This window comes from Monodelphis domestica, chromosome 4 (genome assembly GCF_027887165.1).
Source record: "Monodelphis domestica isolate mMonDom1 chromosome 4, mMonDom1.pri, whole genome shotgun sequence".
Lineage (NCBI taxonomy): Eukaryota > Metazoa > Chordata > Mammalia > Didelphimorphia > Didelphidae > Monodelphis > Monodelphis domestica.
In genome coordinates this window covers 274,752,734-274,778,489 of record NC_077230.1, presented here as the reverse complement: position 1 = coordinate 274,778,489, position 25,756 = coordinate 274,752,734, and the positions used below count along the sequence as shown (strand labels likewise).

General features: G+C 37.1%; 2 protein-coding genes across 2 annotated transcripts in view; one reads left to right on the top strand and one right to left on the bottom strand.

Annotated features, from left to right (window-relative positions):
- Nucleotides 1-24,703, bottom strand: part of DDX25 (DEAD-box helicase 25) — a 38,044-nt gene extending 13,341 nt beyond the window's left edge. Inside the window, exons 1-9 of the mRNA XM_001371971.5 lie at nt 24,557-24,703; nt 23,671-23,734; nt 12,611-12,655; nt 11,928-12,063; nt 10,388-10,480; nt 10,199-10,301; nt 7,123-7,237; nt 6,602-6,779; nt 4,035-4,272 (exon numbers count right to left, since the gene is read on the bottom strand). Of these exons, the coding sequence (XP_001372008.2) occupies nt 4,035-4,272; nt 6,602-6,779; nt 7,123-7,237; nt 10,199-10,301; nt 10,388-10,480; nt 11,928-12,063; nt 12,611-12,655; nt 23,671-23,734; nt 24,557-24,619 (1,035 nt within the window). The 5' untranslated portion in view covers nt 24,620-24,703. The remainder of the gene's footprint in view (nt 1-4,034; nt 4,273-6,601; nt 6,780-7,122; nt 7,238-10,198; nt 10,302-10,387; nt 10,481-11,927; nt 12,064-12,610; nt 12,656-23,670; nt 23,735-24,556) is intronic.
- The window catches only part of LOC100016216 (40S ribosomal protein S4), a 124,003-nt gene that overhangs the window by 73,031 nt on the left and 25,216 nt on the right, over nt 1-25,756 (top strand). The gene's annotated exons all lie outside the window — the stretch shown is intronic.

Genomic DNA, 25,756 nt, shown 5'->3' with positions numbered 1-25,756 from the left:
ATGCCCCTTGTTGACGATGCTTGGTGATGTGCAGGACTCCTAGACCAGGACCAAGGACTTCAAAATGGAGTCACACATAGACAGCCCAATTGGAGACAATGTTGATGGGAAACTCGTGGTCTGCTTGGGCAATGTGGTATAACATGCCATTTAGAGGAGGCAATCTGTTGGCTATAGCACCAGGTGTGGAGGTCAGTCCTACCACTGCCCTACCATCACTGCCATGTACCTTTCTTGGTTACAGTTATGGCTCCTTGAACTTGGTCTGTACTCAGCCACTGAGCTATAGTTTAAAGTCTCTGGGAGCTTGGGTACAAGAGAAATGTAACTTTTCCCACATCTTAATAGTTTCATTAGTTGCTGTGACTCCTCCCTCTCCCCCATCATCACTTAGGTGCAATAAAGGTAAGAATTCTGTGGTTTTTGTATTGTTAATGGCTATATAATAAAGGTTTAATTGTAGAATAGAATCATCTAGCTTAGCTAAGAATGGTATCACCAGGTCTGTAATCAAAGCCCTTCCAGCCTGGTAGGATCTACTATGGGTAAGTTTTGGAGAACCCAGGTTCATCTCCAAATTGTGCTGGAGTAGGAGCTTAGTACAGAAATAATAATTATTGCTTTCACTTATTTACACCCCCCCCCACTTTAAACTTATATACTAGAATGTTAGAACTGAAGGAGATTTTATTGAGGAGGCAATTGAAGCCTCATGAGGCCAAGTGCCTGGTCTTCTCTTTCTTGCCATGCCATAGGTACTCATTTACAGAACATTTCAATGACTTTGAGAAATAAGAGAGTGAGGGCTAGGATGAAGAAACTGAAGCTTGGGGAGGTTTAGAATGCCTTGTCTATGGGCAGAGGGAACAAGCATTTATTAATCACCCATTATGTGTCAGGTGCCATCTTCTCATCTGATCCTCACCACAGCCCTCTCTAGGTTAGAGTCCTGCCTTCTCATCTTACCCTCTGTCCTGGGAGGCTGGGGAGATATACCAGCTGGAAGGGCTGCTTTTGCTTCAAGGCTTGACTTCTCCCACAGAAATCCTTTTTGGATTAATGTACATGGTGGTATGGAGGGAACATGTTCTACTTCTGAAGCTCTTTGAACCATTCCTCCTTTAAGGTTCTTCAAGGGCTCTGAGCCAGGAAATCTATCTAATTCACAGGCACTGAAGTCTGGATTTTGTTGTTTATGAGACTGAGCTCATCCCTCATTTTGTGCTTCTTTGCTAGAGAGATGTGAGATCTATAAACTAGCACTTTATCCATGCTTGTATGTTATTTTATGCTGAGAATTTGTCAGAATAAAAAAAAAAAAGAATCTCCTAAAACTAAGATGGCAGGTGAGGGTGAGGATTGCACCAAGCTTGTGAAATTCTCTTCCCTGAAAATCTAAGAAATTTATTCATGTGGGAATTGGTCCAGCAAAGCCTCCTACTCTCAGAAGCTCTATTGACACCCTGAAACCTGGCCTTGAGTCATATGGTGAGCAGCAGAGCTCAGCCCACATTTAGAACCTTCTTCTAGCAGTAATGTCTTTTAAGCCTTCCTTGGGCCTCACTAATCAATAGCAAGCTCCCCCCTCAGACTTCATAGAATACTGTGTTTGCACCTCTCTGATATATTTTGTATTATCAATAACTGTGTTTATTATCCCCTTAATGAACTGGAAGCTACATGAGGGCAGGGATCATAACTTAGATAACATGTTCTCTCGCACCAAACAGCACATTGCTTCTTATGCACTAACAATAACAATAGCACTAAGGTTTGCAAAACACTGTGTGTATGTTGTCATTTGGTCAGTAGGCATTTGATGTTTTCTAGGTTTAACTGTTAAATTTTAAGGTTGGAGGAACATTTTGGGGATAGAAAACTTTCAAAATACACACATAGATAATTTTTTTCAGTTATTAGAAGATTGTATACTAACTTTATTTAGAGGTAGCTTTAGAATAGTAGAAAGAACAATGGATCTTGAATCATGAGGCCTGGGTTTGAGCCTTCTTTTTGTGATTTATTGGCCACGTGAATTTGTGTTAAGATAGCCTTGCTGGGCTTGTTTCCCCATCTTTAAGATGGAGGGGAAGATAATACTTATCTACTTTGTAGTACTGTTATGAGGTTCAAATGGGATATTGTACATAAAAAATAAAATTATAAATTACATGCATTGACTTGTGGATTTTCATTATTTTATGTATATGATAATATGATACAATAAAAGGATTAGTATTATCCCTGAGGACCTTGTTATAATGTACATGTATGACACAGGAAATGGAGGGAGGACCTTAAAAAACAACCATAGCTTTTTCTCCCATTAGCACTTCATTACACAAATTATCAGATCATCTGCTTGTCATTTTGAGAGGCTTGGAAGGTATGGCTTTGTGACATAAGGCAGGAAAGAGGCACAGTAGCAGCAAGTGGGATGAGGGGTGGGAGACTGCCAGATAGAGGCAGCAACCAGTAGAAGGTAAATTCCTCAAGGACAAAGACTTTTTCTACTTTTTGTCTTATTCCCAATGCCATAGAGCCTTTAGTAAAGTACCTGCTCCATAAATGCTTGTTAAACTGAACTGAGAACCTATAGAGAAGAGACCCAGGTGGGAAGCCCCAGTGGGGGCTTTTGGATAGGGAGCAATAGGTAAACTGTTTGCTTCCGAGGCTGACAATTCACTGTATGTAGTTTCCATCCTGTCTCCTGAGATGTTGGGAAGGAATATCCAATCCCTTGGTCTACTGTTTATTATCTACTATGGTGCCTATGGTTTCCTTTAATTGGCAGTCTAGTAATCCTATCAAAGAAAGGAAATGATTAGTCTGGCATGACTGCAATTCAATAAGCATTTAGTAATCCTTGCTATAAGGCCTTGGGTTCAGCCCTGGGGATACACAGGAAAATGAAGAACAAACCAAAGTATACACTGGGTACAATCTGGGCACCACATTTTAGGAAAGACATTGTATTAAAGGAGAAAAAATGTTGAGGAAGGTGACTAAGAAGGTGAAGGAGTTAAGAGATCACGTTATTCTAAGAACAGCGGAAATAACTGGGGAAAATTGAAGTCTGAAAAAGAGAAGAGTTGAAGCTGAAGTTCTTTTCAGGTTTAGGAAGGTTTTGTTAATGGAAGAAGGAACAGAAGCTGCAGAGAGGCCGTTTTAGGACTGATGTCAGGAAAAACTTCCTAAACAAAGAGCACTTCAAAGCTGAATGGGAGGTAATAGGTTTTTCTTCCCTAGGAGTCTTCAGGCAAAGGCTTGCTGACCCCTTGTTGAGGAGGTTGCAGGACTGGTTGTTTAGGTAATGAGTAGAATAGATGGCTTAAGTGCTTTTTGATTCTGATAATTCTATAATGCTACAAGGTGAGATGAGTCAACATGCAGACTCACACTTGCTTATTTTGGGTAAAAAGTCCCATTCAGGGAGTTGACAATCACAGATACCCATGTTAGGTTATACTGCCTCTCCTGCCACCAAAACCCTTTTTAGGGATTCATCTTTGATTTTCCTATTCAATCCTCCCATACTGGTTTGGCTCCATTTTAGCTCCCTATTCAAAAGCTGCTTTGATATCCTGATATCATCCTTCCTACATAGCCAGACCAGTCAGGACCTTGAGCATCAGAATATCTGCTGCTCTGCTGCACACACTGGAGATGAAAAACCTAGAGTCTCTTATTCTCACCAGGTATTGCACGGGATGTGGTCATGAACAAGTCAGTCTATTTTTCTTTCCTGGGAAGGAGGAGGAAGCCATTAAACTAGTTGAACAGGAGGCAGTCCAACCCACAGAATAGCAGAAAGGAAAAGGAGAAGGAAAACTGAACTGAGGAGGAATTCTCAGATAAAAAATGGCCTAGTTCTGAACTTCCTTCAGTTCTTGCAAGACTGAAAATTTAGTAAATGTTTTTAGGCCAGGTATGTCCCTGGACACCGAGTGCCTACTCTGTACAAGGCTCAATACTGGGGAACTAGGAAAATGTGCTCATACCCCTTTGAGATGATGCAACCCAGCCAGTGTTACCTGGCAAAAGATGATGGCCTGACCAATGGTGATGCCTCCATAGATGTTGCACAGAGCTTGGTATTTGTCTTTCCTACTGTCACACAGAACATAATACTGCCTGATGTTGTTCAGAGTCAGTTCTTCTTTGCGTAGCTTGATCACATTAGGATCAGGAATGATTCTCTCAGCAAACTGCCACACGGAATCCTCAAAAGTTGCTGAGAAGAGCAGCATTTGGCATTCGGGCTGTAAAGCTCTGTAAGAGAAGAGGCCAGTTATCTGTGTGTTGTTGCCCTTCTCACCTCATGGAAGTAGCAAGAGTCTAAGGGGGCTGAGTCCCCCCTTACCCTCTGTTCAACAAATGTACTCTCTTGCTTTGGGAGAGGCAGGTACCTCTATAAAAAGAGTCAAGGACAAAACAACCAAAAATGTCCCACAAAACACACCAAGCCAGCCAACCAGGAAATACAGCTAGAGAATTGAGAGGTCTCATCTGCACTGTGGGACAGGGTCAGATTTCCTTATCATAAGGACCTATTAAACTTAGTAATTAATTTTTGGTTAAGAAAATGCCAAGCCCCTTGGGAATTAGGTTTGAGTTCTTTCTCCCCAACAATGTCATTTGTTTTTTAGAGAGAGGAGGAGAGATACCTAAATATGAAATGCTTTGTTTTAAGATCACAGATATCCAAATAACATTGCTTTTGCTATGGGGCATAGAAACTCATGAACTCCTTAGGCACAACATTTGGTTATATCTGTTGACATTTCCACTAAAAAGAAGTCAGCCTTTGGAGCCAACCAGATATGAAGGAAGAAGTTAAAGTTAAGGAAGGAAGATGGCAAATAAAAAGATAATCAGTTCTAATGGAAAGTGAGGCAATTTGAAAGAAGAAAGACAAATAACAATTACTAACCATATTCATAAGATGTACTGCTTACACAAACAATATAAATGAGGCCAAAAGTATTCTAAGGAACAAAAATGGAAGACTGACTAAAATGTTTTTGGGTATCACATTCTAGAACACAGAGAAGTCAGAAAGAAGTACTGATTGCTCCTCTTTTCATGAGTGTAAGTATGTGGCATGAAAATTGGACAAGGACTAGGAGTAATGCTTTCTTGGAGAGTTTTTGATGCCACTTCTTTTGAACAGTTTAAAAACTACCTTTTACAGTTTTTCCCTTCTTGCTTTCTTCTCTCTTAGGAAGGGTGAACAAAATTGGGGAAGGGGAGGGTAGTATCATAAGAACTGGGATTGTAAGTGAAGGAAAAACTATGGTGAAACTATTCCCTGACTCTAAGCCCTGATTTAGAAATATAAAATCTTAAGAGCTGGCTGTAACCTTCAGAAATCATATCATCCAGAGTGCAATACACTTACTTTGACAGCCACATATATTAGCTTTCAAGGAGAGGAAGACAAAAGGCAGGGTAAAGGTAAATTGTTACCATAGGATACTGATTACCAATCTCAGGTCAAGACCCTAATTTGAGTGATTCAGAATCTGAAGAAGGATCTAAGAAAAAAAAAAAGCTAAAAAGGCTCAGAAGAGTTCAGAACAACTGAGTACTTGGGTACTGTTTAGTCTTTTTTTAAAAATGTTATTAAGATGACAAAATGCTAACATGCACAAATAGAAAGAGTTCAAAATGTGTTTGTATAGTTTCAAGTAAAATTGGATGGGAGATATTTAGGTACATAATGAGATAAGCAGAGACAGCTGGTACCTAGGATTTTTCAAGCCCCAATGTAGTTCAATCTCTTCATTTAATGGAAGAAACAGGATTCTAGAGATTGATGCCAGAAGGCACACTACTAGTTAGGACCATAGCCCTGAACCCAGGTCTCCTGATGCCTTGTCCAGTACTCTGTTCACATTTCTCTTCACTGCCTACAGCTTTTTTGATATGGTACGGTGAGTTTGTAATTCCTGGTGTGTAAATTCACCAGTGTAGATTTGTACTTCATATGTAACAGGCTTTGAGAATTGTTAATAATCTAAGAAAATAACCTAGAGTGCTGAAAGGTTAAGTAAATTGCCCCCAGGCACACAGAGAGTTGGCATGTATCAGAGACAGGACTGGGGTCCAGGTCTTCCTTATTTGAAAGCCAGCCCTCTGTCCATGTGACCTCTCAGTTATCTACTATACCCTGACAATATTCTTTAAAAAGTGGGTAGCTGGGCATCAGAATCCTCTATTCATATATTTGCCCAGGGAAATGAAGACAACATAAATAAACTTAGCACAAGGACATGAATCCCCTGAATCTTTGCTCTTGTGAATCAGCTCCAGCCCAAGTCTTTGCTGCCTCCATGTGTCAATATTCTGGCAAAACTGGAATAGCCTTGCAAAGACTTCTTTCCTAGTTGAGCCAAAATAAAATGCGTCATCTCAAGGACCACTTTAATATACAAGGCCCATGAAAAAATGTGAGAAAAATGAGAAGAAAAGGTGTTAATGGGAATGACAATAATGAGAGGTGGGGAAAGATGAAGTCCACATAACAACACACACACACATACACACACACACACACACAAGTATTAAGACAGAGAAGACACAAAGCTCTGGGATTTACCTCTGAATTCGAATGCTTTGGTCTGAAAATCCCTGGGTATCAATCATCACATCTGCTTCATCCAGGACAAATACACGAATCTTATTCAAATCTATCACTTTTCGTTTAAAACACCAATCTAGGACAGTCCCAGGGGTGCCAATTATAATTTGTTTAGTTATGTCAGTGCCTCGTGGAGCTGTAGGAAAAAAGATTAAATTTTCTCTTAGATGCAAAATCTCAACTTCTACAATATCCAACTGCTTAAGTCAGAGAACACACAGCACTAAACTGCAACTTGAAGAAATGAATTCCAAAATCTAAACACTAAAAAAAAATGCTGCCACTTTTAGCTTTGTATTCAAGATAAATTCCTGGAAAGTCAGTTGGGTTAATAATAACACCAAAAGAAAAGTGCATAGGATGTGATTCTACCATGGGGTATTGAGCCTATTTTAGAAGCCAGTCTGAATGAAATCAACCATCTAGGAGCATCTGAGAGTACTATAAAATTAGCCAAGACTTCCTTAGTTGGCACATACCTCGGTTTCCTCGAACAGCATACATCACTTCAACATCAATACAAAATTTTCCCATCTGCTCAACCACACGTCCAGTTTGCAGAGCCAATTCATAAGTTGGAGCTAAGCAGAGACACTTAAGGTAGAATAAGGAAAAAATTTTATAAAAGCAAACCTTTTGATAGTTTGAGCTTCAGTGTGGCTGGGAACTAGGGCTAAAAAGATGAAGAAAAATGTCTAGATATAGAATTTGGGTTTAAAATGTCAACCATGGCTGAATACATTTAATGGATAGCAGACTGGGGGAAGATTTATTAGATAAGGAATAAGCATAAAAAGGAATATTCAACAGTATTGGATTCGATCTGGTTACTACGATATTTGAGGTGGTGAAATACTAGGAAGGTATAATATAACCCTATGTTCTTATCAATGTACTACTAGAATCTTCTAGTTTCTCTGCCTCTAGTCTTTTTTACCCCTCTCTTAAATCAATCATTCCTAATATCTCACTTCCAGTTTTATTTTCCTCTTTCATTGCTTTGTAACTCATTCTATTAACCTAAAGCTTTAAATGGTTCCCAGATACCTAAAGAATAAAGTCCAAACTCCTTAGATTGACATGAAAAGCTCTTTAAAATGTGAATTAAACATTACTTTTTATTTATCTTCTATATGACTCATCTACTCCAGTCAATATGACCTACTCATTGTTCTGATACATGGTATACAGATATCCATTATTATTATAACAGTCCCCTTACCTGGGTTGGTTTCCTTCTTTTCTCTGTATTTAAGTTCTACTCTTATATCAAGGTCATCAAGGTTAAATTCAAATTCGACTGTTCCATTCAAAATCACTGTGATTCTGAGACCTTTTCTCAACTTTCCTATTCCATAGCTCCTTGTGTCTGCATCATTTGAGACTTAGTTTTTGCTGTTCTTTATTGTTATCAATTTTTTTGTACATTTACATCTCATCTTCCCAATTAGACTGTAAGCCTTGGAGGCTAGAAAAGAACATTAGGCCTATTTTCCCAATGCCAACCACAATACTCTGCACAAACTAGGTCTAGGAGGAATGATGATGATGATGGTGGTGGAGAAAAACAGATGTGTAAATCCATGGCTACTCCAGCCAGGATATTATGGTCCTAATACAAATGGGTTTAGATGATGAAAACTATTTGATATTCATGCTTAACTTTTATCCAATGAAAGACATATTAATTTCCTTCTGTATGCAAGATATTAGAGAGATAAAAACAAAACAGTTCTTTCCCCCAAGAAATCTATGTTCTCTGAGAGATGATAGAACACGAACAAAAATACGACAATCTGAGGAGAGAGCCCTTGAGAAGAAGGCACCAAAGTTAGACCTAGATAAGGATTCAGAAGGCAGAGATCACAAAAGAGTACATTTTGTGAATGCATGGAGGCAGGAGCTTTCAAATTTGGGGAATAGCTAGCAGTCTAGTAAAATTTGTGAAAGAAGACTAAAAGATAGATTGCAGTCATACTGCAGGAGATTTTAAATGCTAGGCTAAGGAATCTCTAGGTAGTTATATATAGGTTTTGAACCAGGGAATAACAAGGTCAGACCCATGCCTTAAAACTATTATTTTGACAGCTTTATAGATGAAATGGAGAGGTTAGAGACAGAAAGCAGAGAAGTCAATTAAGGGGACTATTGAAGTAGTTCAGGTGAAATGTGATGAAGGCCTGAAATAGGATAGTAGTTATATGAATGAAGAAAAGGGGATGAAGAGAAGAGATACTGTAGAGGTAGAACTGCTAGGACATGGTGACTGAGTGTTCACAGGACATAAAGCAGAGGAAGAGTCTAAGATGACTTTGAGGTTATGAACCTTGGCAACCAGAAGAATATGCTTTTAGCAGAAACAAGAAAGTCTAGAGGAGGGACACATTTGCATGGAGTGTATAATTAGTTTTAGAAAGGCTGAGCCTGAAATGATGAGGGGAGAGGGGAAAGCTAGGTGGCTCAGTGGATTGAGAGCCAGGCCAGAGATGGGAGGTCCTGGCTTCAGATCTGGCCTCAGACACTTCCTAGCTGTGTGACCCTGCGCAAGTCACTTAACCCCCTTGCCTTAGTCCTTATCACTTTTCTGCCTTGGAACCAATACACAGTATTAATTCCAAGACAGAAGGTAAGGGTTTTAAAAAATGCTAATGAGACATTCAGGTAGAGACATCCAACAGTCATTTGATAATGTGGGATTAGAATGGTCTAGACAGATCAATTCTCAATATATAGATTTAGGAGTCCATCTTCAGAGGGTTGATAAATGAATAGGAGTAGATGAGATAACCAAAGGAGGAAACATTAAGAGAAAAGTAAAGAGGGTCAAAGACGGAACCACAAAGAAAAATATTATTTCTGGACTAGTAGAAAAATGATGAATTAGCAAAGAAAACTGAGGAGTGATCACAAAGAAGTAGGAGAGAGAAATTTCTAGAAATCCCATTGGTGGCTACCTAGAGGATGAATTTGAGTGGGGAGAGATTTGAAGCTGAGAGACCAATTAGATGTCCCAGATGAGAGGTGACAAGAACCTGAACTAAAGTGGTGGCTGAATGAGCACAGAGAAGAAAATTAGATATACAAAATGTTGGAGGGGGTAAACATGGCAAGATCTGACAACTGATGGGATAAGTTAGGTGAGGGAGAGTGAAGAATTAAGGTCAATGCCAAGGTTATAAACCTGAGAAGCTGGAAAAATGGTGGTCCCTTTGGCAAAAATAGACAAATTGAATGGAAAGATAATTTCTACTTTGGTTTTGCATGTTGAGTTTAAGATGTCTTTGGGACATCTGATTTGGAATATTGAATTTGTTGGTGATATAAGACTGAAGCTCAGGAGAAAGCCTGGTGCTGGATATGTAAGAGTCACCTGCATAGAGATGATAATTAAACCCATGGGAATTGATGGAGTCATGGGGAGGGATTGTAGAGAGAGAAGAGAATGTAAGAGTGACTGCAGTTTGAAAAGGGGGAAGAAGGCTTTGTATTTTGTCACTCAGTGGACATCATATGCACTACAAGGGTCACAATTGTTCTCTCCTACCTCTTTCTTACCTGTGGAAACAGCTCTGAGGCATTAACTCTGCTTAGCATTGCCAAGACAAAAGCAGCTGTTTTGCCTGTTCCAGACTGGCTCTGTGCTATGAGGTTCTGGGGTCTACAGGATAACAGGAAACCATTAAGCTTTAAGCCAGTCTAAGAGATGAAAACAAGCTAAGCTACTTTATAGCCTTTTGGACTCACGGGTGTGCCAGCATCATGGGGAGGGCCATCTCCTGAATTTTTGATGGTCTGTTGAATCCCATTGCATAAATCCCTTTCAGTAACTCTTCCTTTCTATTGAAAATAAATCAATGACTTACAAGTCTGTGGCTAATTTATACATCAATGATTCATAGATATTCCCTATATGAAAATACATCACAGCCTACCTATTCCTTCTTACCCTGTGGGATTCCCATTCCTATTATCTCCTAAATCCCCCATGGAGGATCTACCCGACATGCTTGAGGTCTTTTTAACACTAAATGGAAAATAGGGGCAGCACATAGCCTGTTCACCTATTATCCTACCTCTTACTACATGACCATTTAAGATTTTATAAATGTACATCTTAAAAACAATTAAATGTTGCCAAGTTTTTTTTAATGGTCATGAACTATGACTTGTCTTACAGAAGAATATTTAATATAATGTTCCTGATGACCCAAATATATATTAGTATAGCTCAATGTAGAGGACCAGAATATTTGCACTTTCTCAATTACTTGTATTATAATTGCTTATAAATTATTCACTTAGATTACTGGAAAGCAGTTTTGAATCTGAGAGAGGCTTCCTTACCTACCATTCAGCAGGCTGCTTCCCATCATGAGCAGGGATATGAAAACTTATTTTATTTATTCATTTTAAAGTTAGCCATTACAAACTTGAGTTGGGAAGATCAATATACTCTTCCTGCTCCAAGATCACGTGTCCTGTTCTAAAATTCAACAGAAATGATTTCTGGACTATCAATGCTACTATCTCCCTCCATTAGCAGGCATAATTGAAATTTCACCTCAGTTATAAGCAATGACACAGCACTAAGAGTTACAGAATACTTTACACACTATCTATTTGCTCTTCATAACAGACTAAAGAGGGAGTTTTTTTTTTCTGATTGGAATTATGGTTTCATTGGTATGGTGAACTCCCTGTGTGGAAACTCTTTGTACTAATGCAGATCCGCAACCCAGCTATAGCTTATAACTACAGAAAGCTTCCTGGGGCACTGAACAATTAAGTGACTTGCATACAGTTGCACAGCTAACATGTGTAGGAGGTAGGACTGAATACTAGGTCTTCCTGACTTCTAAGCTGTCCCCCTATTGAATATGTCATAGTGACTCTCATGAGATAGTTACTAAATTTTTATTATCCTTATGTTATAGCTGAGGAAACTGATGATCAGAGAGTGGTTTGTCCATGGACACATGATTTCTCCTGACTCCAGGTCTATCATTCTTTCCAGCACATCATATAATCACAAGAATGCAAAGCACAGTATTTTTCCCCTATCAAGTACTATTCAAAACAGAGTTATAAGGTATATTTTAAGTGTTTCTCATTTAGTTATGTTGTAACTATTTCAAACATACATGTCTCATTTCAACTTTGAAAGAATGTCAGAAAGCAAAGATATCCCTTCTTGATGCTCTACCCCTCCGTGCTATTGACACAATCTTTCTTGAGATATAGTTTTGGACACTTTTAAAAACTGACCCAGCAATTAAATACTCACAGTCGCAACTCTTCAAATGTCTTTACTGAATAGAGGGGAGAGCTAGGATCCTTCTGTAAGACTTCCACACGGTGAGTGGACTCTACCAAGGACTGCCGGATTAGTTTGTTCAAGAGTGAGTTGGCAGCCAAATCCACTGGGGGAAACAAAACAAGAATGAGACACTGGTGGTGATAGCAAACCTACTGAACTATGTCCAATAAACTGCATCAAAATGACAGTTTACATTTTAATGCACCTGTGGTTACCTGTTTTCCTAATTAAAATGGGAAAAGTGACTGGAAAGGTTGACACTGAATTAGGAGCAAGCTATCTTTTATTCTGAGGTTACATAGCTTTTGATGCTCCTACTACATTTACCTACTTTCCACCATAAGTAAGGCAACATCCATTTGAGACCTACCTCTTCCTTATTTTTTTCCCTTAATAAGTGATCCACAAACCTACTTTTGCTTATCTCACGGTCATTCTGTTCTTCTTCCTCCAAATACACTTGGGTCGCTTCTGTTCCCCCCTGCCCCCATTCTTCTCTTTTTCCCTTCCTAAGCAATTCCTCTGATATATGTTAGTCAGAAAGGAATTTTCAGTGGGGATTATATTAACCTCTTTCACAAAGCTATGAAAAATAACTAAATGGACTAAAAGCAAAATGCCAACTATACATATGCAAATAAACATTTTACCCATATCCTCTTCTTCATCCTCTTCAGAAATATTAATGGAAGCACCTGAAAGGAAGAAATATTCCCCCCTCCCCAAAAGGGGAGGTAAGATATATAAATGTTAGGAAAGGATATACTCTAGGCTCTCCCCTCTAACAAATATTACACAAGCCAATTAAAACATTGCTTTCATATCACCCTCTTGCTAAAATATTTTTAATCTCTCCCCATTACTGAAACAATAAAGTTTAAATTCTTTAGTTCATCACTTAACATTTACACTGGGCTGGGCAAGGTTGTATACCTGTAATCCCTGTTACTGGGGGAAGTGGAGCCTGGTGGATTGCTTGAGTTTGGGAGTTCTGAGCTGCAAGAGGGCTAAAGCTGATTAGGTGTCCACACTAAGTCCAACACCAATGTGGTAAGCCCTTAGGAGCCCCCTAAGGAGAGGTGAATTGATCCAGGGCAGAAAAAGAGAGGTTAAAGCTTCTGTGCCAATCAGTTTTGGGACTGTGCATCTGAGTGGCTGCAGCACTTTCAGCCCAGGTAAGATAGACCTAGTCTCAAAACAAAACCAAAACAACCCTGGTCTGGCCCTATCCTCCCTTTTTTAAATCTTCCACTACTACCCTATATGAATTCTGTACTCCAATTATATTGGTTTACTCAGTATAATCTGAACATGCCAGGTACATTCCTTTTCCTGTATGTTTATTAGAACTGTTCTCCCACTTTGTTTGCCTAATTTTATATATCTTTCAAGGAATTGCTCAATTTCAATCTCTTCTGTGAAGACACATCTGATCAATACAATCTCTCTTTTGTTCCTATGACATTTACTATTTGTGGCTTGCATTTGGAACTTATCATGACTGTCTTACAACATGCCGTATTGTTCTTATTGCTGTTTACATTTTATAAGTATGTTTTATTTGTCCACTTGGATTATATGCTCCTTCATGGGCTATGTAGCATGTTTTTTTTTTTAAAATAACATACATTATATATGAAGAATACTAAAATTTCTGTTGAATGAATAACTTGCACTTATGCTTTAAGGACATAAAGCACTTTCATATCAACCTTGGGAGTTTGGTAGTGCAAGTAATATGCCTGCTTTACATGTAATATAGAAATAGCTATGTTCCATTGAATAAGTCATCATGTCCTAATCTCTCCAAAGTTACCAATGATATTTTCTAAAAAATTTAACATTTTATTTTCCCAATTACATATATTTTATATACATACCAATTATCACTTAATTGCCAAACCTAATGATCTCTTCCTAATCTTCATCCTTCTAGACCTCTCTATAGCTTAAAAAAAAAAACCAACCCTTACCTTCCATCTTGGAATCAATACTGTGTATTGATCCTAAGGTAGAAGAGCAGTAAGGGTTAGGCAATGGGAATTAAGTGACTTGCTCAGGGTCACACAGCTAGGAAGTGTCTAAGGCCGTATTTGAACCTAGGACTTCCCATCTTTAGGCCTGGCTCAATCCACTAGCTCCACCTCTCTGCAGTTTTTGATATGGTAGATCATCATCTTCTTGATATTCTCTTTTATCTAAGTTTTTATGAAAGCATTTTGTTGCTTTTTTTCTCCTTCTTGTCTATTCACTTTTCTTTAGCTACCTTTGCTGGAATTTCATCCACATTATGCCCACTAATTCTGAGTGTACTCCAGGGTTCTTTTCTGGGCCCTCTTCTCTTCTGACTCTATATATATCTGACTTGGTAATCTCATCAGTTTCCTTGGGGGCCATTATTTTTCTTTCTGCACATGATTTATAGGTCTATACTTTCAGATTTAGTAATTTTCCTTAGTTATAGCTTCTTATCATCAATTGCCTTTTGGACCTCTCCAATGGAATATCCTCTAGCCACTCTAGCCAACATGAAAACAAAACTCATTCTTTTTTTCCCTCTAAATCTTCCTCCTTTTCTGGATTTTCTTATCACTGTCCAGGACACTGTGCATATGGTTTACAAGTTCTAGAGCTACAATTCAAATGAAGCTCTCTTGAGTCAAAATTCAGCATTTTTTCCTACTTGTATCATTGTATCTAATGAGTAAATTCTAGACTTGCATAAAGAAAAATTCTCTCATCTGTAAAATTTATATTTGCTTCTCTTATATTTGAAGTATGTCACATTAGTCCTTATCCCTTTTTTATTTTTTGCAGTTTGGACAAACATTTTCCTTGAGGACACAACAAACTTCCCCAGAAACACTTCTTCCTAAAAAAACTTAAACAACATGAAATCAATTTCTTCCTGGTCTGCTATCTGATTTTATAGGCCTTCCTACTTTGATTGCCATGGATTAATCATTTAAGTCCTAAAGTTTATTAATTTCTTATTCTAGCAACAAGAGTCCATGCAATCAGGAACACTTTAAAGTTACCATTTATCCACACACACAAAGTATTTTCTAAAATTGTTTGCCTAAGCATAGTAACTATATAAGCTTGGAGTGCACTTTAAGCTAGGTATGTTAGTCTATTTCTCCCCTCTCCCCCTTTTCTTCATAATATCAGCAGCTGTTTCTGATGTATGGAGCTCAAATTAGGAAAACTTAGATCATAAGTGGGAGTAAATTGTGGGCTCTTGTATGCAGAAGTAGTAGAATCTGTCGAGAGTTTACAGAAGGTTCTTAGGTTAACCTCTACTTCCTTTCAAAGAACTGCCATCTAGATACAGTAATCTAAGGATGAGGGATGCTTTTCTTCTTTCCCTCCATCAATTTAAGCTTTGCTGTTTGAAAATAGTTTTGTTAACAGATCATATGATCAGCCTAAATATTTAACACTTCAAGGACCCTTTTTTTAGATGTGCCCTCCATTTGTAACCCTTCAATACCTTTGTATATGGTTGTTTTTGTTTTATGAAATACTTGGACAAAGTATACATCTCTTTTCTGCCAACCTTCTGGTGATGAACCTTTTTGAATCTAGTTTTGCCGTTCCTCAGACAACAGATGTCCTTTATTTTGATACTTGTGCTCCAATGGCATAGTTTGAGAACTTGGGTTACCTTCTTATGGAATTGAAGCATTGGAGTGGAATTATATAAAAATTCTATATTTGAGTCAAGTGCTCAAATTTTCCCAGTTTCCCTCTTGATACTTTCAAAGGAGAATTTAATGACATTATTTAATTTTAATTTATCCTTAATCCATTAACATCAGATAATACATTTCAATTCTCTTTTAAAAGTATATAGGATAGTAGCATAAATGATTGTGGTTAAAAATAAAAACATTTGGGAGCTATGGAAGTTGACACAATGACCAGGGGAACTAATTCAACTAAAGCATAAAGTTTAATCCCAACTGGAGAGGCATTATGGTATGGTGTAAAGAGAGCTGGCTTTTAAGCTAGAAAGATGTGGATTCAAGTTCCACCTCTGACGTATTTTGCCTGTCTGACCTTGGGAAAGTCACTTAACAGTTCAGTGTTGGAGGGGTGGCTAAGTAGAAGCATGAAAAGCTCAAATTGCTCTAAGAATCCTCTTCAACTAACCTTAAAATAATGCTTCAAAAATGAATACTTGAGTGGCAGAACCAACAAGAGGATGGAGTAAAGCAACTTTCCTGCAGAAAACAACTTGGAAGGTAGACAGAGAAAATATATTTCACTGGGGTGAAAGAGAAGTGTAGTTAGCAGTAAAGCTGCACAGCCAGCAGCAAGGCTGCATCAGAATAAGCCAACAGCAGAATATGCCTTGCCAATCCTCACTTACTACTCCAGGTACTGAATTTGGGCCTAAGCCAATTTCCAGACTCTGAGACCCTGCCCAAATCAAGAGCAGAGCACCCTACATCCACCCCTTGAAGTTCCAAGCCCTAGCCCAAGCCTGCAGTGAGGCTTTAAGCTCCAGTGCAAGGCAGTCTTCAGTATGCCTATCTGTGTAAGTCCAGAGAAAGACCTAGAGCCCCTTTCTGGATTTCAAGTGAGGCCCTGAGCCTCACCAACACAAGGTAGCTCATAGTGCTCTAGGCCTTGCAAGCCATCATCCCTGGGGGAGGCTGAATCAGCAGTGGGAGGTGGCTTTCAGAGCTCCCAAACTACAGACCATCATACCACTTTGGAAGAACTGAAACTTGCCAAAACCCAGAACTAGAACTAAGGGCAGCAGCAAAAAAAATATGAAGTTTAAGAGAGTGCCCCCCTACCCTGAGAATAGAACCTACCTTTAAAATAAAAGTAAAAAAAAGGCTGAGAAAATGAGTAAACAGCAAAAAATCACCTAACCATATAAAATTATTATGGAGGCAAAAAAGGGCAAAGCAGAGACTCAGGAGATGACAGTGAGATCAAAGCAGCTATACATAAAACTTTTTTAAAATAGGATCTGTCTTAGTTCTGGATGAGCTCAAAAAGAATGAAAAAATTCAATAAGAAAGGCAGAATAAAAATGAGGAAGAGAAATGAAAGAAAGTCAAAAAGAAAATAATGGCTTAAAAAGGAGAACTGACTAAATTGAAAAAGTCACTAAAATCCAATAAAGAAGAGAGTTCCTTAAAAAGCTGAATTGGCCAAGTGGAAAAGGAGGTTCAAAAGCTCATGGAAGAAAACAATTTCTTAAAAATTAGAATTGGGCAAATAGAAGCTAATGACTTCATGAGACATCAAGAAACAAAATACAACCAAAAGAATGAAAAAATAGAAGAAAATATGAAATATATTATGGGAAAAAACAAATGATCTGGAAAATAGATCCAGGAGAGAGAATCTAAGAATTACTGATCTACCTGAAAGTCATGATTAAAAAAAACCAAACCAAACCTATATACCACATTATAAGAAATTATCAAAGAAAAATACCCTGATCTTCAAAGAATCCACCAATCACTTCCTGTAATAAATCCCCAAATGACAACTCCCATGAATATTATAGCCAAATTCAAGCGCTCCCAGACCAAGGAGAATATACTACAGACAACCAGAAATAAACAGTTCAAATATTATGGAGTCATAGTCAGGATTATACAGGGCTTAACAATTTCTACATTAAAGGATCAGAAAGCTTGGAATATGATATTTTAGAAGGCAATAGAACATGGTTTATAAAGCAAGAATCACCTTCCCAGCAAAAGTGAGTATATTATTTCAGGGGGGAAATGGTTATTTAATAAAATAGAAGATTTCCAAGAATTCTTGATGAAAAGACCAGACCTAAACAGAAAATTTGATGTTCAAATATAAGACTCAAGAGAAGCCTAAAAAAAGGTAAATAAGAAAGAAAATTTAAGGAATTCAACATGGTTAGACTATTTATATTCCTATTTATATTTATATTCCTAAATGGACAGCTGATGTTTGTAGCTCTTACAATTTATATTATTATCAGAGCAGTTAGAAGGAGTATACATAGACAGAGGCTGATATGATCTGCAAAAAAAAATCAAGGGGTGAAAAAGAAGTTTGCATTAAGAGAAAAGAGAAGGGAGAGATAAAATGGGGCAAATTATTTTACCTAAAGAGGTATGAAAAAACCATTACAGTGGAGGAGAGCATAAGGGTGGTGATAGAAAATGCTTTAACCTTACTCTTATTGGAATTGGCTCAGAGAGGGAATAACAACCATACTTGTTTAGGTGTAGAATCCTATAATACCTGATAAGAGAAATAGAAGAATAAAGAGTGGGTGGGGGGAGAATAATAGAAGGAAGAGGGAAGTGGGGGGGTGGTTAAAGGTAAAACACTTGAGGAGCAACATAGTAAAAGGAACGGGAAAGAACCAGATTGAAAGGGGAAAATAAGATGAAGAAGAATACACAAACAATAATCATAATTGTGAATGTGAATAGGATGAACTCACCTATAAAATGGAAGCAGAGAGAAGAGTGGATTAAAAACTAGAATCCAATGATGTTTTGTTTATAAGAAACACATTTAAGGCAGGAAATAAACACAAAGTAAAGGTAAGGGGCTGTAACAGGATTTATTGTGCATCATCTGAAGTGAAAAAAGCAGGAGTAACAATCATGATCTCAGACAAAGCTAAAGAAAAACTAAATCTAATTAAAAGAGATAAGGAAGTCACATCTTGATAAAAGGTCCTATAGACAATGAAGTAATATCAATACTAAACATACATATACCAAATGGTATAAACTGTAAGTTTTCAAAGGAGAAATTAAATGAGCTTTAGCAGGAAATAGACAGAAAAACTATACTAGTGGGGGATCTCAACCTTCTCCTCTCAGAACTATATAAATCTAACCAAAAATAAATAAGAAAGAAGTAAAGGAAGTGAATGAAATTTTTTTAAAAATGAGATTAGATCTCTGTACAAAATTGAATGAGAATAAAAAGGAATGTATCTTCTTTTCAGCAGTACCTGGCACCTATACAAAAACTGACCATTTATTAGGGCATAAAACTTCGCAACCAAATGCAGAAAGCAGAAATATTAAATGCATCCTTTTTAGATCATAAGGCAATAAAATTATAATCAATAAGGATACATGGAAAGGTAAATTTAAAATTAATTGGATATTAATCTAATTCTAAAAAAGGTGGGTTAAAGAACAAATTATACTAACAATCAATAATTTTATTAAAGAGAATTACAATGAGGAGACTACATATCAAAATTTATGGAATACAGCCAAAGCATTACATAGGGGAAAATTTATATCTCTGAACACTGAAATAAAATAGAGAAAAAGATCATTAATGAATCTGGCATGCAAATAAAAAATTAAGAAAAGGACAAATTAAAAATCCCCAATTAAAGGTTAAATTAGAAATCCTAAAAATCAAAGGAAAAATTAATAAAATGGAAAGTAAGAGGACTATTGAACTAATAAGTAAGAATAGGATTTGGTTTTATGGAAAAACAAATAAAATAGAGCACTGGTTAATTTGATTTAGAAAAGGAAAGAAGAAAATCAAATTACAAGTATCAAAAATGAAAAGAGTATGAATTCATCACCAATGAAGAGGAAACTAAAGTAATCATTAGGAACTATTTTGCCTAATTATATGACAATAAATCTGACAATCTAGATGAAATGGATATTTACAAAAATATAAATTTCCCAGATTACCAAAGAGGAAATAGAATACTTAAACAATTACATCTCAGAAAAAAAAAATTGAACAAGCCATTAAAGAACTCCCTAAGAAAAAATCCCCTGGGCCAGATGGATTCACAAATGAATTCTTTCAAACATTTAAAGAACAGTTCATGTCAATACTATATAAAATATTTGGTAAAATAGACAAAAGAGTCCTATCAAAGTCTTTTTATGACACAAATATGGTGCTAACACCTAAGACAGTAAGACCAAAAACAGAGAAAGGAAATTAGAGACCACTTTCCTTAATGAACATAGATGCAAAAATCTTAAACAAAATACTACCAAAGAGACTACAATAATATATCACAAGGATCATTCAATCAGGTGTGACTTATCTACTCCCTATCCTTTACTCAAAGGCTTTCTTAAAAAAAAAAAAGAATTATTTTTCTCTTCATGGTTGCCAAAAATGTCAAATTTAGTTAAATATTAATAACTCCAGGTTCTTATTTTTCAGAGTTTTATTAATCACTAAAAGTAGAGAAAGCTGATTTAAGCCTAATCTAATCTAACTGATCATGTGGTTTTCCACATGATTCTCTCTCTCAGCCATGGTCCTACCTGGTCACCTCCAATGAAATAGAGAAAGAGGGCAGTGCCACACCAAAACTTTTATCCTCCATCCATTCACACAGTGTTTATGCAGTGTGAGCATGCAAATAGGATGCTGGGTAAGATGACCTAAGTCAGAGGAGCCTTGGGGAGTAAATTCTATCACAAAAATGCAAGGCTGGTTTAATAGTAGGAAAACCATTAGCATAATTGACCATATCAATAACAAAACTAATAAGAAATATGCGATTATCTTAATAAATGTGAGAAAAGCCTTTGGAAAAATACAACTCTCACTCCTATTCAAAATACTAGAAAGCATAGGAATAAAGGAGTCTTTCCTTAAAATATTAAGTAGTTTTTATCTAAAACCATCAACAAGTATCATCTGCAACAGGGATAAGTTAGAAGCCTGCCCAAAAGATCAAGGGGAAAGAAAGGATGCCCATTATTACCACTTATTTAGTATTGTACTAGAAATTCGAGCTTTAGCAATGACATTAGAATATGAAATTGAAGGAATTAAAGTGGTCCATGAGGAAACCAAACTATTACTCTTTGCAGATGATATTATGGTATACTTAGAGAATTCTAGAAAATCAACCAAAAAACTATTTGAAATCATTAATAACTTTAGCAAAATTGCAGGATGCAAAATAAATCCACATAAATCATCAGTATTTCTATATATTACCAATAAAGTCCAGCAGTAAGAGATATAAAGAGAAATTCCATTTAAAATCCTACCTAAATTAATTTACTTATTCAGTGCTATACCAATCAGACTACCAAATTTTAAAAATAAAACTAGAATAATAACAAAATTCTCATAGAAGAACAAAAGGTCAAGAATATAAAGGGAATTGATGAAAAAAGTGAAGGAAGGCGGCCTACCAGTACTAAGTTTTAAACTGTATTATAAAGCAATAATCATCAAATCTGGTATTGGCTAAAAAATAGAATGGCAGATCAATGGTACAGGCTAAGAAATAGAAAGGCGAATCAATGGAATAGATTAGATACACAATATACAGGAGTAAATGCCTTTGGTAATATAGTGTTTGATAAACACCAAGATCCCAGCTTTGGGGATAAGAATTCACTTTTTGACAGAAACTGCAGGGAAAACTGGGAAAAATATGGCAGAAACTAAACATTGACCAATATCTCCCACCCTGTACCAAAATAAGACCAAAATGGGTATATAATTTAGAATAGAGGATGATACCATAAGTAAATTAGGAGAACACAGAATAGTTTGTTTACCTGTCAGATCTGAGAGAGGGAAGAATTTATGATCAAAAAGAGAAAGAGAACATTACAAGTTGTAAAATGAATAATTTTGATTATACGAAGTTTAAAAAGTTTTTGTACAATATATATATGTTGGTTAATGTAACCATAATTAGAAGGGAAACAACTGGGGAAATTTTTTTATAACACACTTCTCTAATAACAGGTCTTAGTTCTCAAATGTTTAGAAAACTAAATAAAATTTATAAGCATACAAGCAATTCCCCAATTGACAAATGGTCAAAGATTATGAACAAGCAATTTTCAGATGAAAAAAAGCTACTAATGATCATATGAAAAAATGTTCTAAATCCCTTGTTTAAAGAAATACAAATTAAAACCAATCTAAGGTACCATTTCACACCAATGAGATTAGCCAATATGACATTAAAGGAAAATTATAAATGTTAGAGGAGTTGTGGCAAAATTGAGAACTAATGCATTGGCATAGTTGTGAACTTATGCAACCATTCTGGAGGTCAGTCGCCCAGTGGGCTATAAAATGGCATACTTTTTTCCAGTAATACCATTACTAGGTCTGCATCTCAAAGAGATAAAAAAGTAGGGGAAGGACTTGACTTACTTGTACTAAAATATTTATAGAGGCTCTTTTGGTGGTGGCAAAGAATTGGAAATTAAAAGGAAGTTCATCAATTGGGGAATGGCTAAACAAACTGTAGTATATGATGGTGATGAAATACTGTTGGGATGTCAGAATGATGAACAGGATGATCTCAGAAAGAGCTGGAAAGACCTCCATGAACTGATGCAGAGCAAAATAAGTAGAACCAGGAAAACATTGTACACAGTAACAGCAAAATTGTGGAATAAATGTGAATATGATGATAGATTTAGCTATGCTCAGCAATACAACTATCTAGGACAATTCTGAAGAGCTATGACTAAGAATGATATCCACCTCCAAAAAAAGAACTGTTGGAGTCAGAATACAGACCAAAGCATACTATTTTTTACTTTGGTGTGTTTTTTTATTTTAGGGTTTTGGTTTTATATAACTTTTATATGTGAATATGTAGATATTACCTTAAAACAATGAATAATATGGAAATATGTTTTATTATAATACATGTATAACCCAGGTCAAATTACTTACCATATCCAGGAGGGGGAAGGAAGGGAAAGAGTGAGGTAATTTGCATCTTATAACTTCAGAAAAATGTAATTTGGAAAATTATTACATGTAATTGGGAAAATACAACAACCTTAAAAAAACAAACAAACAAACAGTTCAGTGTTCTAGGCAACTCCCTAAAGCTATAAGTAGCAAAGAAGGTACCAACCTGCATTGGTAGAGGGAGCTTCCTCACCATGGAGTTTCCTATATCAGTAAAATCACAATCACAGGTCCATTTCCTTGTCTATTTCTACATTTATTTATTATGTTTGCCTTTCAACTAGAATGTCATTTTCCCCTATGGATACTCATATGGATACTCATTTATACATATGTATATAATGTAATTTATGCAAATATAGAAATTTATTAACATCAATATTAAAAAATACATGTGAATATGTAATACAAATAGAAAACTAAGAAAAGTGTGCATGTATATACAGGGTTTACCAAAAGTTTGAATGCATTTAAACATTTTAAAGCTATATGTATATCATTCAATAAAGATATCAAACATATTTAATTATAAAATATATAGTTATATGCAACATTGTACATAGGTACTATATTACCCTATTATATATACATATAAATACACATAGTTGTCTTACTTTCTATTTGTATTTCTAGTGCTTAGCACATAGTAGCTTTCAGTAAATGCTTTTTCATTCATTTTTCATTCTCTAGGAAATGATTTCCAATCCCTTTGACTATTTTTTACCCTAGTTCCCAATTTAATCTATTATATTTAAAACTTTATCAATGCATTGCTTCTTAAACCTTTTCTTGTTTCATGTATATTTGTCATTTTTTAAAAAAAAATTTCCCTTCAACAACAGTTAACTTCTTTGAGGACACAATATGGACACTAGTGCTATGAAGACATTAACTAGAGTTCCAGTGTCTTACACACAGGAAGTTCTCAACTGGTCAATTGAGACATATCATATAGTCAATACATTTGACTACACATATCACTAAGCTTTATCCTAGCACCACTCACCTAGGCCAGGGACCGTAGTACTCTTAAGACCCCGAAGACTCTTCCGGGGAATGAGATTTGACAACTATTGAAAAACATAAATTTCAAGCAGTCTCAACTAGAGAATGTCAACTCAGTACCCAGGGCTGGAAGGGTCTGTACTTAAAAATCATCAAGGATACAATGACCTTGATGTGCTCCTATTATCATCGATTGAGGAGTGGGCTGTGGTCCCCCTTATCCTAAATCTGGAGACATAGCTCTGCTGGCCTAAATAGCCATCCATATAGTTTTCTTCTATTGTGCCATTGGTCCCAAATTGCAGGGAATCTTTCCTTTGGGGGAAGGGCTAGGTAGGTGCTAAACAAGAACTGATCATTGCAGGCAGCTGCTGCCTATTGGTTTACAAGGTGGAACTAAGAAGAGACCTGGCAGGTAAACGGGAGCCCTGTTTACTCCTGTATGCACCACTTCTTCTACATTCTGGATCCTGGACAAGCAGCTTCTTTCCAGCAAGGGTGTTGGGTCATCCCTCCTTGGGTGCCTGGTCGTCCCTCCCTGGGACTTCCAGACTTGCTCTCCCCCTCCCTTTTCCACCTCCCCAGGTGACTTCAAAAGTCAGCTCCTAAACGTCTTTTTTCCGCCCCACTGGTGTCGCCTCCAGGGAGGTCTCTTTGCCACCCAAGCTCTTCTTTTAGCCTCTGGATGGGTCTCCTGGCTGGTCCTCAACCCATCCCTTTAGCTTCCTCCTCCTCTCCCTGAATCTTTTCTTCTCCCTTCAGGGTTCTCACGCCCTCTCAGCCCACACTGTGCCCTCAAATCTTTAGCCTGTGGTCCCTACTTTCACATTCCCGCCCAACTACAAACTCCACTTCTGTGCCAGCCCGAGGGGAGGGGGGGCCGTTACGTGGCTGCTGAGCCGCTCGCTCTCCGCCGCCCCAGCGTCGCCTCCCCAAAGTAACGACGCCATAGCTCCTGCGCTGGCCGCTGCTGCCGCCCCTCAGCACGTGCTTCCAACACAGGCACGAGAACGTGCCCCACCCCCGTGCCTGGGCCAATGAACTGGCAGAAGGTCTAGGAGCCTGAGAAATTTCACTAGGACGCATGTGTGGGACTACACGTGGGTCAGCTATAGTCATCCTTTTGTTTTCATAGGCTCTTGAATTTTCAGAGTTGAACCTTAGAGATCATATAAACCAGGGTCCCTTAGTAAAGACCTTGAATTCTTCTTTCTTTCAAAAAATATTTTTTATAATGGTCTTTCAGTATAATTGATTTCCTTTGTAATCTTGTGTGTTTTATTTTTTTTGAAAAAATGATTTTGAGAAGAGGTCCATAGATTCATTTCACCAGATTGCCTCAGGCTACACACACATACACACACACACACACCAGATTGCCTCAGGCTACACACACACATAGACACAGAGGATTAAAAAAACGGTGCAGTTGGTCCTGGGTTCAAATCTAGATTCATCCACTTCTTACCTGTGTAACCCTGGGCAAGTCTCTTAACTTCAATTGTCTCACTCCTACCTATCTTCTGCCTTGGAACTAATATATTAATTTTAAGACAAGAAGATAAGGGCTTAAAAAAGAAAAGAAAATCTAATATGGTCCAATTTCTTCATTTTAGGTATTGAATAAACCAATCAGTCCTAGAGGTTTGGTAACTATATTGGCCCACTGAGCATTGGGTGGGGGAGTATATTGGACATTGCCCTAAAGTTTCTCCAATGACAAACCTAGAACCAGATGATGATGACCTTGATCTGTGCCTAAGCTTCTTCCTTGACCCAGTGACTGTGAGTTATTAGAAAACACCTACAAATACACTATAGACTCAGTCAATTTTCTTCACAGGATGCAAAATATCTAGTAAGAAGCTTGGAGGAAAAGGGGTGTAAAGTGTGCTCTGTGTGAAGAAAGCATGGAAGAAAGAAAGGATCAAGGTGATTAATAAACTGTTTACAAAATTTAAAAATTTTTTTTACAAAAATCAACTGATTTTGTTATAGCACCAAAAAAAAACTTGTTTTTTTTTCTTTTTTAGTTCCAAATTATTTTCCTCCCCCTACTACTACTGTGAGAAAGCAAGAAAAACAAA